The following is an 18,525-nucleotide window of genomic DNA, read 5'->3' as shown; positions in this document are numbered from 1 at the left end:
AAGTATTTATGGATCAGTGTGGCCTCAGGCTCTTACCCACTGCTCGCCCTCACCCTCACTGTAACACCCCCACCCCCACCCCCACCATCGGCCTCACCCACATCGCTGGCTCTTTGTCGCCTGTGTTTGCCCAAGACCCAAGAGCATAGAACAAATTCGTAAAAATTAAGAAACAAATCGAAAATCAAGCACGGAGCAGGAAGCAAACTCGCTGGCGCAACTCAATGCTGCTTGTTTGTCCGGCCTTTCACCCTCGCTGACTTGGGGTAGAAATGCTGTTTGAATTTTTTTGCATGCATTTTTATGGCACATTTTCAAATAAATTTGCCAAGAGATTAATTCGGACCGTTTGGCAGGGTGTAAATAAAATTTTCATGAACTCCTTGCGCCCATTCCAGGCGCATTCTGTAGTTCGCTGCGACTTGGGCCACGCTAGATTTGGCAATGTGTTAAATGTTCTTGAAATTTCAGCTGCTTGCCCACTCGAGTGGCATCAAGCAGCTGCCAAAGTTGGTTAATTAAGATGTCAAGGTTGCGGTTCGTTGCTGAGGGGCTGGCAGCTAGGGTGCGGTTGCAGGAGGTGACAAGGGGGGGGGGGCGTAAAATGGGGAGATATTTTGTGAAGCAAGTCTTATCGCTGGCAATTGCTTTCACTGTTTTGGGTCTAACAATTATTCACGGCTTCTTTTCAAAATGAAATGATACCAATCGACAGCAGCACGAAAAGAAAGAGACAATTGACGCTGGTATAAGACTTGAGTGCTTGTACTTTGAGGTTAGAAAAGGCATTTTTATGTTGTAGGTAATAAGGAATGAAAGATAAGACATGATGGATGCCGTTGTTTCTATCAGTATGCAAAAAGAAGCAGCTTAAGTTTTTGGAATGTAATTATATGTTTTGTTATATTCTACGATTTCTCACTTTTTTTCTCAAATACTTGAAGATCCAGTCGTTTATATATCTTAGACCTAGATTGTCGTCTGTCAGATTCAACTCTTTTACATATTTTATAAGCAATTAAGTTATAAATAAATAATAAGAGAATGGCATCAATTTCGATAGAGCTGTAATTTGATTCGCAACGCCTATGTGTCTTACGCTTCCATTAAGAATCCATTGGGCTCTATGCTGGTAATTTAGGGAGTCCAATTGAAATGCAAATTTGCAAACAGTTCATTATCTTTTAATGCGCCATCGTTTGCGATAAATACAATTCGAAATTCACGCAGAAATAATGCGTCAAAATTATGAATTCAACATTTGCCAAATCAATGAAAATTAATTTCATAAGCAGAAACAACAGAAATCCCAAAAAGCAAACAAATGCCCTCGGCTGGCCATTTGGTTAGTTGGGATGAGTGAATTGAGTGAATTGGTATATCGCGAATGAAATTACATTTTCATTATTTTTAGCTTAGCTTCAGCTTGAATTGCAGATAAAATGGCCTTTTTCCCCCTGCCTGCCTCTCTCTCTCACTCTTTCGTTCTGCCTCCCTCTCGCTCACTCTCGTTCTATCTGTGTGTATGGAATGCACAATGTAAAACAATTATAAATGCGCATCCCATTTAAACTCTTGTTGTATGCATTGCTGAAATACCCTGTAATCGATGTGATGGTGCACAAGGGGATGCTGGGCTTGGGAGGTAGAGAGAGAAACATGGAGAGAAGGAAGACAAAGTGAGAGAGAGAGAGATAGAAAGGGATATATATATATATAGGAAGACAAAGTGAGAGAGAGAGAGAAAGATAGAAAGGAATATATATATATATATATATATATATATATATATATATATATATATATATATATATATATATATATATATATATATATATATATATATATATATATATATATATATAGGAAGACAAAGTGAGAGAGAGAGAGAAAGATAGAAAGGGATATATATATATATATATATATAGAAATAAATGGTGATAAAGAAATTGGGAGAGAGAGAGAGAGAGAGAGAGAGAAAGGAAGGAAGAGGGAGTGAGATAAAGAAAAACAAATAAAGATAGAGAGAGAAATTAGATAATAAAAGAGGTCGAGATATAAAGAAAAAATAAAGAGAGAGTGAGAAAGGGAGAGGGAGAGGGAGAGAAATGAACATGTGTCCCACAGATTTTAAGCGTTAGTTTGATCTAGAATTGAATGGGTGTACCTAGCAGAGTATCTGTTAGTCGTGTTGACTCTTGTTTTGCTTGCTGCGTTCAGTTTTTGGACATTTGGTGAATTGTATGGAAAATCAAATGATTCTCGGGCCGCATATCAAAGCGACGCTATGAAATTTCCTGTAAATCAAATGAGTTTTAAATTTTACAATGCTCTAACCAAAACCAACAACAACAACAACAGCATAGAGAATAAAGTATGCAACGCGGGCAAACAAATAAACAGGCTAACAAACGGCAGGACCCGCCAGATAGCCAGACAAATAAACGGACATATTTACAACTGCATTTGCCTCTATGGCATGGCAGCAAATGGAGTGAATGGAGTGTCATCATGGAGAGGCGGACGTGTCCAGGCGGTCGGCAGGAGGAGCGCAATTTGTTGGGCAAACTAGAAGGAAACCGAAGCGTATTTTGTTTTGCTACACTTTGCGCATAATTATTTTTGCATAATTCAGCAGACAGGCCGATTGCGAGTGGAAAATGATAAAAATTTAGTTAGAATTGAGGCAATAAATAATAAATGCAAAAACAAAGTGGGACAGCGGGACAACAAACAAACAAACAGCAGGCGGACAAGAGGAAACTGTTGTCTTTTCTGCTCTCGCAATTGTAATTTATGTAATTTCCCCATCAACGGTTGGATAGGGGGCTGGTGGCTGAGGGGCCGAAGGGCCGAAGGGCCGAAGGGTTGAGGAACGCATTTCAATTGAGCAATGCTGCAGTTGGCGCCTTCAAGTCAAAGTTAATTAGACGCCACAGACGACTCTGCGTGTGGTCTGCTGTTTGCATACCCTCTGCGAGCAGAAGGGCATGATGAACTAAGATAGTGATGAGTAGTAACATTCAGAATATGCCCGACTAAGAAGTAACTTGTACCTTTTACTGATGTGTCGTAAGTTGTATATGTATCTATGTTTTTTTTTTATCTATCCTATGTATAATATCTGCCTGTGTACACTTTTTAATTCTTGTGAAGAGGTTGAGTCATATATATAAGACTAGACTGTTTAACCAAAATACTTTATAGTCAATGATCTCACAATAAAAAGAATTGGTATACCCTGAAATGGGAATTCTAAATAACATTAAGCAGGAGGCGTTGTAGGGTCCCAAAGTCAAATCCATATATTCTTGAGTAGGACAACGAGTTGTGGCACTCGTTGCGATTGATGGCAGTGATCTGGTAAACTTTTAAGTCGGTATATTTCGAAAATTGTATATTTATATCCTTCCTGTACAAGGTCATAGCTTCAGACGATATTTTTTGCTATTTCCTTAGTATCGACTAAAACCGATAAGTTAATTGGTGTTTTAATACCATCAAATATGGAAATATTCAATTTGTTGGGATGGCTGAGATGATTAACACAGAGATTCTGAATATATCAAAATTTCTAGCTATTCCGCATCCAAAAATATTTCGAAAACTATATACAAATACTAGAGACTGGCAGTATTGACTGGTGAGTATTAACTCTACTCACGGTTCAGGGTGTCTCTTAGTCTGGCAGTCCCAACTAGATTTGAATATATTTAAATTGCCATGATATAATATGCTCAATTTGCTACAAACACTGTGGGATCTCTGACTGCAGCTGATGGGGGAATACTTTCTAATTGAAATATGATAATAGTTCTTGTAGTAGATTTCAAACTTGGATCTTGGATGTATTTAAAGCCTTTAAAAGTAAAGCCGAAACATAGCTAGAAACTTAGTCACTTAACTTTCGCCTGAGCATATCTATTAATATCAATAGATTTATCTATATTTTATGCAAATTGATTTCATTTATTCATTCATTCGCTTGGCTGGGTTAATGACTGAACGATCGATAATCAAGCGATTCTTTGGCTCTCCTATCTGTCAAATTTTGACCTATGCTGGCTATAAAGATGATAGATTAGTGTGCTCCAAGAGCAGCGAAATACAGCGAAAAAACACTCCCACTTACACACACACACGTATAGCATTTTCAGCTAATGCACTTCCGTTTTTGTGGTCTTATTTCCAGCTCGGAAATCTGCATAAAATAAATGCAAATGCAGCAGAGTGGAGCAGAAGAAGGAGACGAGGTAGTTCCCCTAAGAAGCAGAAGAAGACATAGAGGAAAAAGTTGAACCTTCAATTTGGTATTTATGTTATTGAACTCGCCAAGATTTATGAGAGTATCTACTCAATTTCTATGTGAAAGCAATGTTCTGCAACGAAATGGAAATTTATGTGCGCCATATAAGCCGAGGCTAACGGCACTCGGCGGGAGGAGCTCAAGTGTTTCTCTTCGCGTTCGATTTAAGGCCACTTTCACCGCATAAAACGTCGTAAAGTTTACGCCGTAAAATCCAAAAGCGAGAATACGAAAATAACAAAAAAATACCAAGTGAAATGTAAAACTTTATAAACCGCAAAAATATATACATATAAATAAGTGCAGCAGCGACCAAGTGGCAGGTGGCAGGTGGCAGGTGGCAGACAGGTGGCAAGCACGCGTTTGCTATTCGCATTACCATGCCTCCTGCTCTGGCCGTGTCTCATTGCCACTGCGAGATCCAAGACCCATTCGCATTCGCATACACATTTGCATTTCTTTTAGCGACGCTGCGGCCATGTTGCCTCTACAAAATGGCGTTTGCGGCGCGCCAGCAAAATGGCGGAGGCGTCAACGGAAGTTGCTTTTCGCAGCACACCAAATAAATTGCAAGTTATTTGAGCAAAAGTTGCTGCAGTTGCCGAGAGCTCACCGCTCCGGGCGTGTACCTAAGACCGCAGTGAAGACATCGTCCGCATCGCTGCAGTTGCTACGTGTGCTGCATGCCCGGCGCGCCCCCGCCTCCTCGGCCCTGCCCTGCTGTGTGTCCCGTGTCCTGTGGCGGAGCAGTGCTAAATTTATGGCAACATTTATGTGTCGTGTCGCGTGCGCGGTAAATACCGGAAATGCCGGAAAGAAGTGCATAATAAATGACGTTATTAACCCACATGCACACAGCCCACCCACCACGCCCACGCCCACGCCCAGCCCTCACATATGGCCAGGCAGTGCTCCAGCTGCTGCGATGCAGCCATTAGGTATGCAAGTGTCCGACTGCAGGCAAGGCGCTGTAACAGCTTTGCCTGCTATAATTTGGCTATCGATGCAGCATGTATTTCATTTCAACTTCCTCTTCTTCTGCTCCACCTTCTCTTCTCCTCTTCACTTGTAGCTTATTATTTTTTTCACTAAAAGGTACCCCAAAGGCTCCAGCACCAACTCCAACTCCAGCTCCAGCTCCAACTCCCACTTGGCTTGCTATCGCAACGCTTAAAATGAAATCAGCTTTAGCTAGCGCCACTTGGCCACTTTCCTTTGTTGCTTTCCCTCTTTCCTTCTTGGTTCTCTGCTCCGTGGAGGAGCCTGCAGCGACGTTGGCTTTAATTAAATATTTTTTACTTCCGCCTGAGCCTTTGCCTTGTTGCTGGCATCTTTTGGTGCCTTTCACTTTTCATTAGCGTCTCTCGAGTGGCGCATAATGAGCGCCACGCGGCGTATGATTAATATTTTGGCGTCTTTAATTTGTGCTGCATTATGATTACACATTAGCCATTAGAGCTGCGCTGGGGCATCGCTTTAAAATGCAAATCACGCTTCGGCCTAACATGCCACATATGTGTATATTCAGCCTGTTGCCCCCCCCTGTCGGCGCCGCCGGAACAGCGGCCATTGCTCTTATTTACTTTTGGCCGAAATTTGAGCACAGCTGCCAAATACATTTCAATATTTACGTTATAGCCAACATCCAGCACCGCCCCGTTGCGCCGTCGCCCAGCCGCCCGATTCGATATCCATTTGTGTGTTGGTCCCGTCGGCGTGTAAAATGTGCAAATTACCTAAAAGAACCGCAGACGAACACAACGAGGCCACAGAACAAATTTAAATAGACATATTTTTTCGTCCCGGCTATCCCATCGTCCCATGTCCCATCGTTCTGCTCCTCACTCGGCCGCTTCTTCTTTTTTTTTTTTTTTTGTGGCTTTCATTGCCAGTTGTTGTTTTTTAGCTCGTGGTCGGTGCCTACGAAAATTTACAATATCTAGCGTAAACTGTTCGTGGCTGCTGCAAATTGGTGCGGGTTTTGGACGGGGGCTACGGGCGACACTCCAGATGGGCATGAGCGTATTTTGTATTTGTATTTTTAGCGCTAAAACAAATTGAGGCTCTACGCCCTGTCCCGTTAGACGGTCCAATTATTTGGCGCCCTTTGAGTGCGCTGCGATCGCATGGCATATCAGTATTTCCATCCCTAATGCTGGAATTTTAGAGTGGTCCTCGCGAACAATGCGTAAAAACTGCAGAATGAGCATCAGAACTCATAGTCTAGGGATAATAATTCACATAAAAATGAAAACTAATGAAAATGACGATGATTATAATGAAAATGGTAATTGTTAAGGCATTTGGATATTGCCTTCTGAAATATTATTATATATTATTATAAGAAATTGAATTATTATGAATTATTAATTGAATTATTATCGAAATTGTATAGGTTAAGTACTTGAAGCTGAACCACTGTACAGAAAAGTTGTTATTGTACGCGCTAGCACGGGAGTGTCGCTCTCCAAAAGATCGCTCTCTCGCTGCTCGCTGTTAGATGCGCATAGGTGCGCTCTCTACTGTGCAAGCTGCGCTTGCGTTCATGTTAAATTTAATAAATTCAGTACAAAATTGAACACCGGTGCCAGCACTTCGTATATTTCAGAGAGACCGCAAGTTGCTGTCTACTTTTTTTATAAATATTATACACTGGCCATCGAAGGACCAGACTCCTTTTGGAAGGACATTTTTGGCGCCCCCGGGTGGACACTCTCTGGAATTGAAGGAAGCTGGATTATGGATTTTGTGGATAATCAGGGAAGTACATAAATACATAGAGCACATAGATGACCAAGTAATGCAAGCCATAAATAAATAAATGCATTACTTGAGACATACAAAATATTAATGTATGTACAATCTACGCCTATGTACATTGTGTTGAGCTTATTTCAAATTGAAATTTAAAAAAAAAAATAAATAAAAATAATAATAAGGTGCATATTGACCTTTGATCTGCAAATAATTCAATCTCTATTGCCTCGCATAATCCAAGTTTTCTTTGGCGCCGCTAGTGTGTTACAGTTTTTTTGCTCATTTTCGTCTCGCACTTTCGTTTTGCGCTTGCGCTCACAGCTCGCTCTCGCTCGCACATAAAAGTTCGTTCTCGCTTGCACAGATAATTGCGCTCTTAATTTACGCTCTTCATTTGCATGCGCGCTTGCAATATCGTTTGCACTCGCGCTTGCACTTATAGTTGCGCTCTCGTTTTACTGTCTCGCTTGCACATATTAGTGCGCGCTCACTTTGCGCTCAGTGCATACTCACTTGCTATATCGTTTGCACTCGCGCTTACACAGCAAATTTCGCTTTAATTTACGCTCATCATTTGCATGCGCGCTTGCAATATCGTTTGCACTCGCGCTTGCACTTATAGTTGCGCTCTCGTTTTACTGTCTCGCTTGCACATATTAGTGCGCGCTCACTTTGCGCTCATTGCATACTCACTTGCAATATCGTTTGCACCCACGCTTGCACACGCAGCAGCGCTCTCGCTTTGCGCTCAAAACGTGCGCTCGTCACTTGGATATATTTTCGCTCAAAACTTGCACTCTCGCTTTGCGCTCATTGTATGAGCTCGATCTGCACTTATATTTTGGCATTCATACCGGCGCGCTCTCGCTTGTGAATGCATTGCACTCAGTCGCTCAACAGTCAAATATAACTCAATAGACCACTTGCCCAAATAGTCACTCAACATTTTGGTTGTTGTCTTCGCTATATCGTAACAGTCACTCAAGTATAGTTTAACACTGCCAGCGTAATATATTGAGATTTATTACGATCGCGCGCATTTGTTAACATTCTTGAATTGCTCTTCGCTTGTTGTCATACATTAAGTGAACTTTTATTTGTTTCGATTGAAATTGGTTTCAACTGAGCATCACTTATAGCATCATGACTAACAAGCGAGGAAAGAATAGGTCTATGGACGAGTCATCATCAGAGCGTGTCGAAGCTCTGTTGGCCGTTTACAAAAATGTTACAAACGACATAACACGCATTAATAAATCATTAAAAGATTACACTAAACCAGTAGAGCCATTTGAAATTGAATGTCGACTTGAGATATTGAACCGCTACATAGAAAAGGCCTTTAAGACACAACAAGAGTTGGACGACATTAACGCAGATTTAGTGCCTCGGTCAACGTTAGAAGATTTGTGTGTATCGACAAAGGCACTTCTTATGAAGCGAGGTAGTGATAGCCAACCTAAAAGTGAGAGTCCCGCTAACTCTACAATGATTAGCTCAGTGTCACATTCTAGGAATCTACCGAATATAAAGCTGCCAAAGTTTAGCGGAGAATATTCGGAATATAAGAATTTCATTGGACTTTTTGAGAGTTTAGTCGACAACGAGCCAGGGTTATCAAATATAGAAAAGTTTAACCACTTGTTGTCATGCTTGGACAAAGAAGCATTAGGCACTGTCAAGGCATATCAGGTGACAGATGCAAATTATCCAAAAGCGTTAGCTGCTTTAAAAAATGTGTACGACAATCAGTGTCTCATATTTTTTAACAGCATTTCAAAACTATTTGATCTCCCACACATGTCCGAACCGTCAGCATCATCTTTGCGCATGCTGATAGACTCAGTCCGTGCCATTTACGAATCTCTTTTATCGCTAGGATCTGATAAGCAGATTTCGAATGCCATGCTCATCCATTTGGTAATGATGAAAGTGGACGCTGGCACGCGCTCTAGGTGGGAAGAGAATCTTGACTACAATAAGCTTCCATTGTGGCAAGATTGTGAAGCTGCCTTGAACAGACGGTATCAGCATTTAAGTGCTGAAGACTCATCTGGTCCACGTCGTAAGGTAGCTCAGGATAATAAGAAAAGAATTGGGAAAACTTCTCTAGCTGTCGCTCTGCCAAGTGAGCCGCAGAGTCCCAAATGCGTGTTTTGTAAAAAGAACGATCACTTCATTCACTCGTGCTCGTCGTTCGCAGCAATACCTTGCCAGAAACGTTTTACGTTCGCAAAGAGCTATCCGCTCTGTATAAATTGTTTGCGAACAGGACACTCAGTGGCTGCTTGCAAATCAGCCCACTGTCGTGTGTGCTCTAAGCCGCACCATACCATACTGCATAGATACAGCTCTGAAGCGGCTCAAAGTAGCTCAGCAGTTGTATCAGCAGTCCCTCGTGTCACTTCGTCACAGATTTCATCTGTAAATCACGCACGGATAGCCTCTGATCAAGTTCTTTTGGCAACTGCAGTTGTGAAGATAAAAGATCAATCTGGATCTTATCACTTAGCTAGAGCTTTATTAGATTCCGGCTCGCAAGTAAATTTCATAACTGAAGAACTGGCAAAACAGTTGAAATTAAAACGGCAAAGATCTGGGATTCAATTGTTGGGCATTGCTAATTGTCAGTCATCTGTTCGGCACAGCGTTCAAACTTCGATAGCGTCCCGAACGGACGACATAGAAATCCGAACAGACTTTGGTGTGTTACGTTCCATTTCGTCGTATCAACCAGAGAAGCACACTGAAGAGATCAAGGTACCTGATAATGTACAATTAGCTGATCCTCAATTCCACAAGCCGCAACGTATTGATTTGTTGCTCGGTGCTGATATCTTTTTTGATATATTAAGAGAAGGCAAAATAAAAGGATCCGATAACAACCCAACATTGCAATTGACTGCCTTTGGTTGGATTGTATCTGGTCGCTGCCGAACATTGAATGCAGCTACTAGTTCGTCGACTTTCATTAGCGTCGTAAACGACGACATAGCTATAGATTCAATAGTTCGCAAGTTCTGGGAGTTGGAAGAAAAGCCAAATACAATTAATTCGAATTTGTATACCCCAGAGCAACAACTGTGCGAGAAGTCATTTGTGGAGACTATTTGCCAAACTACCTCGGGTCGTTTCAGAGTGTCGCTGCCATTCAAATCAAGCCCACATTGTCTTGGTACGTCTTACGACACAGCCAAGCGACGATTTCTGGCCTTGGAAAGAAGAATGAGCAAGCAAGAAGACATTCGGCCAATGTATATTGACTTTATGAAAGAATACTTGGCCTTGGGTCACATGAGCCCAACTAACAATCAAATTCCGAGAGAGCCGCATTATTTCAACCCATATCAATGCGTGCTAAGACCGCACAACGCATCCACTAAACTTCGAGTAGTGTTTGATGCCTCTAGCAAGTCCTCCTCTCAATTGTCGCTGAATGATCTACTCATGGTGGGTCCGACCATCCAGCCGCAGTTATGGGAGACTTTGCTAAGATTTCGACTTCGTCCTTGGGCTGCTACAGCAGACATCGCTAAAATGTACCGTCAAATTGAACTTGACGAGTCCCACCGCAACTTTCAACTTATTGTGTGGAGGGAAACGCCCACTGATCCGTTACAAATCTTTCGATTAAACACAGTAACGTACGGGACAGCGACTGCTCCATTCTTAGCAATTCGATGTTTAAAACATCTAAGCGACTTGCATGCTTCCACTCATCCAGCTGCTGCAAGATCGTTAGCCCGAGATTTCTATGTTGATGACCTGTTGACAGGAGCAGATAGCGTCGAAGAATTGTGCTTGTTGCATCGAGACTTGATCGCAATTCTTCAAAAGTTTGGATTTCCTCTCACAAAATGGTCGTCCAATTGTAAACAACTCGCAGCACAACCAGCTAGAAACGATATAGTTATTGGTCATCAAGAGGACACAAAAACATTGGGATTAATTTGGAATCCAATGAATGACAGCTTTAGATATTCCATGAACTGTCCAGTAGAAGTTCAACAGACCAAAAGATCCGTTTTGTCATTTGTAGCAAGGTTATACGACCCCTTAGGTTTGTTAAGTCCGATCGTAACTCGTGCGAAGGTCCTTTTACAGGAAATGTGGTTGCACAAACTTGGGTGGGATGACCAATTGCCTGTTCAAATGAGGCAAGAATTTGAGGCAGTAACTAGCTGTTTCTCAAATCTAAACTCGTTGCATATACCTCGTTACGTTGGCACACTTAAATCGAAAGGATGTCAAATCCATGGATTTGCTGATGCCTCAACGAGAGCTTACGGTTGTTGTTTATACGTAAGAATGCAAACAGATAAGGGTATCACTACCAGGCTGCTAGTCGCTAAATCTAAGGTAGCGCCCTTGAAAACAAAATCTGTTCCGCGGCTGGAGTTGTGTGCTGCAGAATTGTTAGCTACCTTATGGGATGCGGTAAGGAAAGTACTTGATTGTCCTATTAATCAAGTCACATTTTGGTCAGACTCTGAGGTGGTGCTTCATTGGCTGCGAATGCATTCATCTAGCTTGAACACATTCGTTGCTAATCGCGTTGCAACCATCCAAGAGTTGACAACTAATGTATCTTGGCGTCATGTACCAACGAAAGACAACCCAGCAGATATTGTATCTCGGGGATGTTCAGTTGAGGAGCTTAAAACATCATTGTGGTTTTGCGGACCAGGATTTTTTAAAGCTCTCTGACACATTGTGGCCAGCCAACCCACAAATCACCCTATCAAAGGAGTTAGAGCTGCTAGAGAAGCGTAGAACTGCAATTACTATGATCGCGGTCGATGAGGTAGCAAATCCTATCGTACATCTTATTGAGTCAACGTCATCATTTTCTAAGCTAATCCGCATCGTTGCCTATATGTTCCGCTTTATCAATGGAAAACAAGAAAGTCATTCTTCACTTGTTCCTACAGCTTCTGAGTTAAGCTTCGCATTCCTTGCAGTTATATCTGTAATTCAACACATTGAATTCAGCGAAGAAATAAAGAAAATAAAGAAGTCAGTCGTGTTGCAACCGTCATTGCAAAAACTGACACCATTTTTGCACCCACATCAGCATGGCAGGCGTATGTTATGGTTGCTACGAGTAGGAGGTCGTTTATTGAAGGCACCATTAGCACATAATGCCAAATTCCCATTGTTGCTTCCAAAAAAATGTCGTTTCGTAACGCTTTATTTGGAGCATTTGCATCACTCTCATTGCCACGCCAATCCCCTAGTACTAATGGGCCTGCTTCGTCAGCAGGTTTGGCTGGTCAATGCTCGACAGGCTTGCAGTGCAGTAGTCCGAAAATGTGTACATTGTTTTCGCTACAAGCCGAAACTCTTATCCCAAATAATGGGCAATCTTCCCGCTGATCGCTTACATGGAAATAGGCCATTTGAGATCAGTGGAGTGGACTTTTGCGGTCCAATACTAGTTTCGCTGGGAATTCGGGGCAAATCGCCAGTCAAAATGTATATTGCCATATTTGTTTGCTTTACTTCGAAGGCAGTGCATCTTGAATTAGTCACCGATTTAACCACAAATTCATTTCTAATGTGTTTATCCAGGTTCGTTGGTCGACGTGGGCTTGTCCGGAAGCTGTACTGCGACAATGCCACCAATTTCGTGGGTGCTGCACGCACGCTGGACCTCAAAGCTACGTTCCATGGCAACACAGCGGACATGGAAATGTTTGCTGCGGAGCGGGGCATGGAGTTTGTATTCATCCCTCCTCGAGCGCCGCATTTTGGCGGCCTTTGGGAAGCGGCGGTGAAATCCGCCAAAGGTTTGCTGCTGAAAGCGATGGGCAGCGCTCGATTACGGCAAGACGAGGTGGCCACCGTGCTGGTCGAGGTCGAGGCCGTGCTCAATTCGCGGCCAATGGTCGCTCCCAGCAGCAACCCCAACGACGGCGAAGTGCTCACGCCAGGGCACTTCCTGATAGGAGCAACGCTCGTGCCGCTGCCAATCGCGTCCACAGAGCCAGTCGACGACGTCAAGCTGACACTATTAAAAAGATGGCAGCTGACATCCAACATCAAGCGTCGATTTTGGAACGACTGGTCAAGGGACTACCTGCTCAGCCTGCAGCAGAAGTCAAAATGGACGAAGGAGAGACAGAACATACAGGTCGGAGCAGTCGTGCTCGTGGGAGAGGACAACGCTCCTCCACAACAGTGGATGCTAGGCGTGGTGACGGAAGCCATAGTCGGAGGAGATGGTAGAGTGCGCGTAATTGTCGTTAAGACAAAAAATGGCACATATAAAAGGGCAATTCATCGCGTTGCACCACTGCCACTCCACTAATACACCATGTTATTGAAGCCCTGCGGCCTTTCAACGCGGCCGATGTTAAGGCATTTGGATATTGCCTTCTGAAATATTATTATATATTATTATAAGAAATTGAATTATTATGAATTATTAATTGAATTATTATCGAAATTGTATAGGTTAAGTACTTGAAGCTGAACCACTGTACAGAAAAGTTGTTATTGTACGCGCTAGCACGGGAGTGTCGCTCTCCAAAAGATCGCTCTCTCGCTGCTCGCTGTTAGATGCGCATAGGTGCGCTCTCTACTGTGCAAGCTGCGCTTGCGTTCATGTTAAATTTAATAAATTCAGTACAAAATTGAACACCGGTGCCAGCACTTCGTATATTTCAGAGAGACCGCAAGTTGCTGTCTACTTTTTTTTATAAATATTATACACTGGCCATCGAAGGACCAGACTCCTTTTGGAAGGACAGTAATGATTATGCTCATTATAGACGTAATGCTAATGCCAATGAGATTGAACATGTTAAAAATTGTGCCTATGATGAGTGTAAAGCTAATGCCAATGATATTGGAAGTGGTATTGATTATGATAATGATAGAATCAGAAGAAATAAGAAACATGATAATGAATATTGTAATGAGTATGCTGATGAAAAAGAGTAATAATGATGCCAATAAAATGAAATGATAATTATTATGCTAAAGATATCAATAATGGTAATACGATTATGGAGATGAAAAAAGTAATATTAGTGGCAATAAAATGAAATGGTAATTAAAAATACAAATAATGTAAATGCGAATAATAGGGAAAATGCTAATTATAATGATAATGCTAATAATAGAAGTAATGCTAATACCAATGATATTGGAAATGGTGATTATACTAATGATATGATTAAGATGTAATAGGTAAGCCAATAAGAAGTGTAATAATAATTGTTAGATGATGAATAAAGTAATTATAATGCAAATATAATAAAATAGTAATTATTAAGCTACAGACACAAAATGGAAATGAAAATGAAAATGGTATTCATAATGGTTGGGATATTGTAATAAGCATTGATATGATGATAATGTCAAGCTCATATTGTCCACAACCACGGTACTTATGAAAATGATATTAATAATCTTCATATTAATGCTTATGCTAATTGTAATGAAGATGATGCCTCATCATGATTATACCTCATTGGACTACATAAAAATCACTCAATTATTAATAATTAAACGATTAATTCTTAGTATTAACTTTATCATTAGGCTTAGCATTAAATGCGTTCACTTAACCCACTTCATTAGGGTACAAAATATTGCATTAGATAACTTGAGCTCATTAATGAATAAGACAACTTTGATAGGCACCCACTCTAAAGAATCCTTATAGCAATTCAATAAGCCAGTGCACTTACTCTGCTTATGCCATTTTCATTCCGTAGCACTCGAGATAGTTGGCCACATTTATTTCTGTGGAGTTTTCTACAGTTTTATTGGTTTCACTGTAGCGCAACATAAACAACAACCAAACTGAGCGCAAGGACAGCTCAGTTGCGGCATCTTTACCCACACTCTGCTCTGAAGTTATTGTTTGGTTATTTAAGAGCAATTCAGCCATGTTTAGATATTGATAACAACCATCTAGTCGGACAAATGGATGGCCGGACAGTGGGACAGTCGGATGGCCGGACAGCTGGACATCCGGACTAGCCAGACAGGCAGCTCGGCAGCCATATAAACGAGGATAACAATTTTAGTTGATGCAATTTTTGCTATTTTTGCATATCGCTAACGACTCTGGTCTGGTATATGATTGCAGTCTTTTTGGGCAGAGCTCTAAGCCATGGGAAATTGTTTTCAGTATTAAATAAAATAAACGTTGACGTATAAATTGTGCAAATGTTCAGCCAACAATGAAAGTGGATGGGAGGGCCACTCCAATTTGACAATGTGTAGCAAAAATAATTGCATGGCTGCGCAGGCTGAAAAGTTTGCTGGCCAAATTAAGGCTTGCTCTCGAGCTGGCCAGAACAACAGAAAAAGTGGCCAAAGACGCATAAGATTCCAAAAATTATTAAATATACAAAATTCATCAGATAGATTTGTACTCTGAGAGTTGTAGTTTATGGTTTGACAGACAAGTAATGAAAGCAATATTATTATCAAAAGTTATTAAAAGTTACGAACTGAAGGTCCTCAAAAAATATATGTATAATAACAGATTTTTTTAAATATGTATTTGTAGTATTTATTCTAATTAGCATTTAGTATTCATTCTGATTATATTTTACAATATTAGCCTATTTACATGCGCATTAAACCCCTTTATTAAATGGCTACACATGGAGCCCGGGTATCTCATAGTCGGATAAGCTGTTCAAAAGGTAGATGAAGAGAACTTCTATATTAACGAAATAAATATTTTCCAATTCATTATAATAGTGGGAGCAAGCTAACAGTGAAAATAAAATATTCTTTGAATGTATCTTAAAAATAACTATAAAAAAAACTTTTGAGGAAAATGTTGATTAACGTTTACATTCATTTTACGTAGCATCATTTTATAAATATTTAGGGAGTATATTTTTTAGTACTTGGATTCACTTTATTCAACATTTGGCAACAGTAGAAATGGATATAATAGATCCGATATATTCAGTTAAATAATTATATGGAATGCTTGAGTTTAAGCATTCCATATTTCCTGTACATATTGATATGTAGGAACTATATAGAGATATTCTGTTCTATGAATTTACATAGTTCCAGCAATCACTTTGCTCTAATGGAATATCAAAACTTTTGCTTGTCCAAAAAGTGAAATATATGTAATAAAAAATCAAAAATTGTACTCGGCAGGCACTTAGCCACATCCTTTGGGCTATTTCGCTCTTCGCATTCGGTCTTTGACCAGTGGAAATTAAAATTTACATAAATTCAAATATATTCCACATCTGACTTTATATAGAGAGCATGTATATATATACTATATATATATATTTAAATGCCACTCTGGGACATTTATGGCAGGAGACGACGTTGCCGAAACTGTGCCAGTTGCGCGGTGGGGCAGGGTGGTGCGGAGAGGAGTTGCTGTTGGCGCTGTTAGTGCAGGCAGAGCCGTTCATCATAAATTCATGCAAATATTCTCTGCAGCCTGCAGTGACCAAAATTACAATTATGACAACCGCAAAAAGGTTTTCTGGTGCACCAACAAAAAGGCGAACTGGAGCTGACTGAAGGCAGAGCTCGGCGAGCGTTCATAAAATGTTTAACGCGATTAAACGTGCTGCAGTGTGCGGTGGCGGTGGCGCAGTGAGTGAGAGATTGAGAATGATGTGAAAAATGTTAAATATTTAACAACTTGATGAACTTGCCAACAAACGAAACGAAACGAAACGAAACGAAACGCTGCGAGGCCGAGCAGTTAACGAAGCGTGGCTCACTCGAATTCCAGCCAAAGTCATTCGCTTGTGAATTCTGGCAAATTGTCAGCAATGGCTGCGATTGAGTTACCTCGAGAGCACCATTCTTCAGTATTCTTGTCATAGAGAGAGGTAAAGAGAAAGAGAGAGAGAAAGAGAGGGAATCACCCACTGCATTGCAACATGACATAATTGCATGCCCAGAGAGCTACAGCAGGAGGAGAGGGCGAAGCAACGATAGTGACAATTAACCATGGCTAACTCTGGCGAGGAGCTGCCTTCACCTTCGCCATTGCCTTTGCCTTCGTCGTGGATCTGCTGTCAGCTGCTGTCGATGGTAATTCGAAACGTGAAACCGCAAAATCCAATTCCCAGACAGCAGCTTTTTTTCTCTTTTTCCTCTTCTGTGTTCTTTTTTTTTTATGTTGTTGCCAGTTAGCAGTTACCTTCTCCATTACGTTGTGCACTCGTCAGTCGTGTGTGGGCGTGGCCGTGCAGTGCAGTGGATGGAACTCTTGAGCATTGTTTGCAGCTCTGACATGTTTTCCACTACACTTCATTGATTTGTCGACTTGCTTACAAGTGCATTTAGACAATCAATTAATCGACTGCCAAGCCGGCTTATAGCGCAGGTGATGAGCGTTGTGGGGGGGAGAGTGAAAAGGTGGGGCAGCTTAGCTGAAGTGTCCAGTTTGATTTATGGTATTGAGTTACGTTTGCACATATTTGAAATAGCTCGCAGTGCATCTACCTGTTACCCAGGCATTCATCATCTGGTAATATTCTTAAATACTCCTCTCTTACCTCGAAGCCCTAAAGCTGCCAGCAGACAAGTACCACGTCACTCCTCCCCCTCCCACCTCCTGCTACCCACGACCCAAGTCCCAATTTCATTATGCGATTATAGTGTTTGCCATACACGGGATTTGCTCTTAAGCACATATAGAGCTTCAGCTCTCGGTTTTTGACTATCGAAATTTCAATGCTAACTGGATTCGGTTTCACTGAGCTGGCACCTGATGCAGATTATGCGGCTGGAGTGAAGTGAAATGAGCTTAAATCGAAATTTCTAAAAGCTTTAGCAAAGCAACACTGAGATGTGCAGCTTCACTCGGCAGAACAACAGTTCAAAAAGTTCAAACAGAAAATTATTTTTCACACCTGATGTTGAATAATTTACACTTTGAGTGCAATCGAGCTAAGCATGAAAAAAGTGCAAAATTAATTTTAGATACAGAAATAATTTAAATTTAATTTGATATTAAGATGTAATAATATATATTTATAATTATATAATTATAATATAATTCTAATTTATATTATATTATGTAAATAGATTACTCATCAGAAATTCAAAATATTGTTATATTCATTTATATATGTATATGTGTATATATATATATATATATATATATATATATATATATATATATATATATATATATATATATATATATATATATATATATATATATATATATATATATATATATATATATATATATATATATATATATATTTATTTATTTGTTTGAAAGTGGATGAAGAAGTTTTCGTTTATACGTATATAATGTTTTAAGTTGAAATTTATATAAATTTATGAAAAATAAAAATAAATTGTATTTTTATTTTATTTATAAATTTTTTTTTATTCCAAATTATAAATAATATTTTTAATATAAAATTTAAGCAATATATAAATACCGTATAATATAAATTTATACATACTTATACATATTATATATTTATATATTT

At 40.3% G+C, this 18,525-nt stretch overlaps 1 protein-coding gene across 1 annotated transcript; it reads left to right on the top strand.

Annotated features, from left to right (window-relative positions):
• Nucleotides 1–6,917: 6,917 nt before the first annotated feature.
• On the top strand, nt 6,918–13,483 carry LOC122757207. The gene is made up of 2 exons (XM_044008752.1): nt 6,918–7,066; nt 12,635–13,483. The coding sequence occupies exon 2, from the start codon at nt 12,750–12,752 to the stop codon at nt 13,371–13,373; it is 624 nt and encodes a 207-aa protein (XP_043864687.1). The 5' UTR covers nt 6,918–7,066; nt 12,635–12,749; the 3' UTR covers nt 13,374–13,483.
• Nucleotides 13,484–18,525: the final 5,042 nt, after the last annotated feature.

The sequence above is a fragment of the Drosophila mojavensis genome, unplaced genomic scaffold (assembly GCF_018153725.1).
Source record: "Drosophila mojavensis isolate 15081-1352.22 unplaced genomic scaffold, ASM1815372v1 contig_36, whole genome shotgun sequence".
NCBI classification, from domain to species: Eukaryota; Metazoa; Arthropoda; class Insecta; order Diptera; family Drosophilidae; genus Drosophila; species Drosophila mojavensis.
The sequence above is the reverse complement of the archived record's forward strand: the minus strand, read 5'-3'. Positions and strand labels throughout refer to the sequence as shown.

Excerpts from the sequence above, each read along its gene's own strand:
- LOC122757207 (XM_044008752.1), top strand. The coding sequence starts at position 12,750 with ATGGAAATGTTTGCTGCGGAGCGGGGCATGGAGTTTGTATTCATCCCT.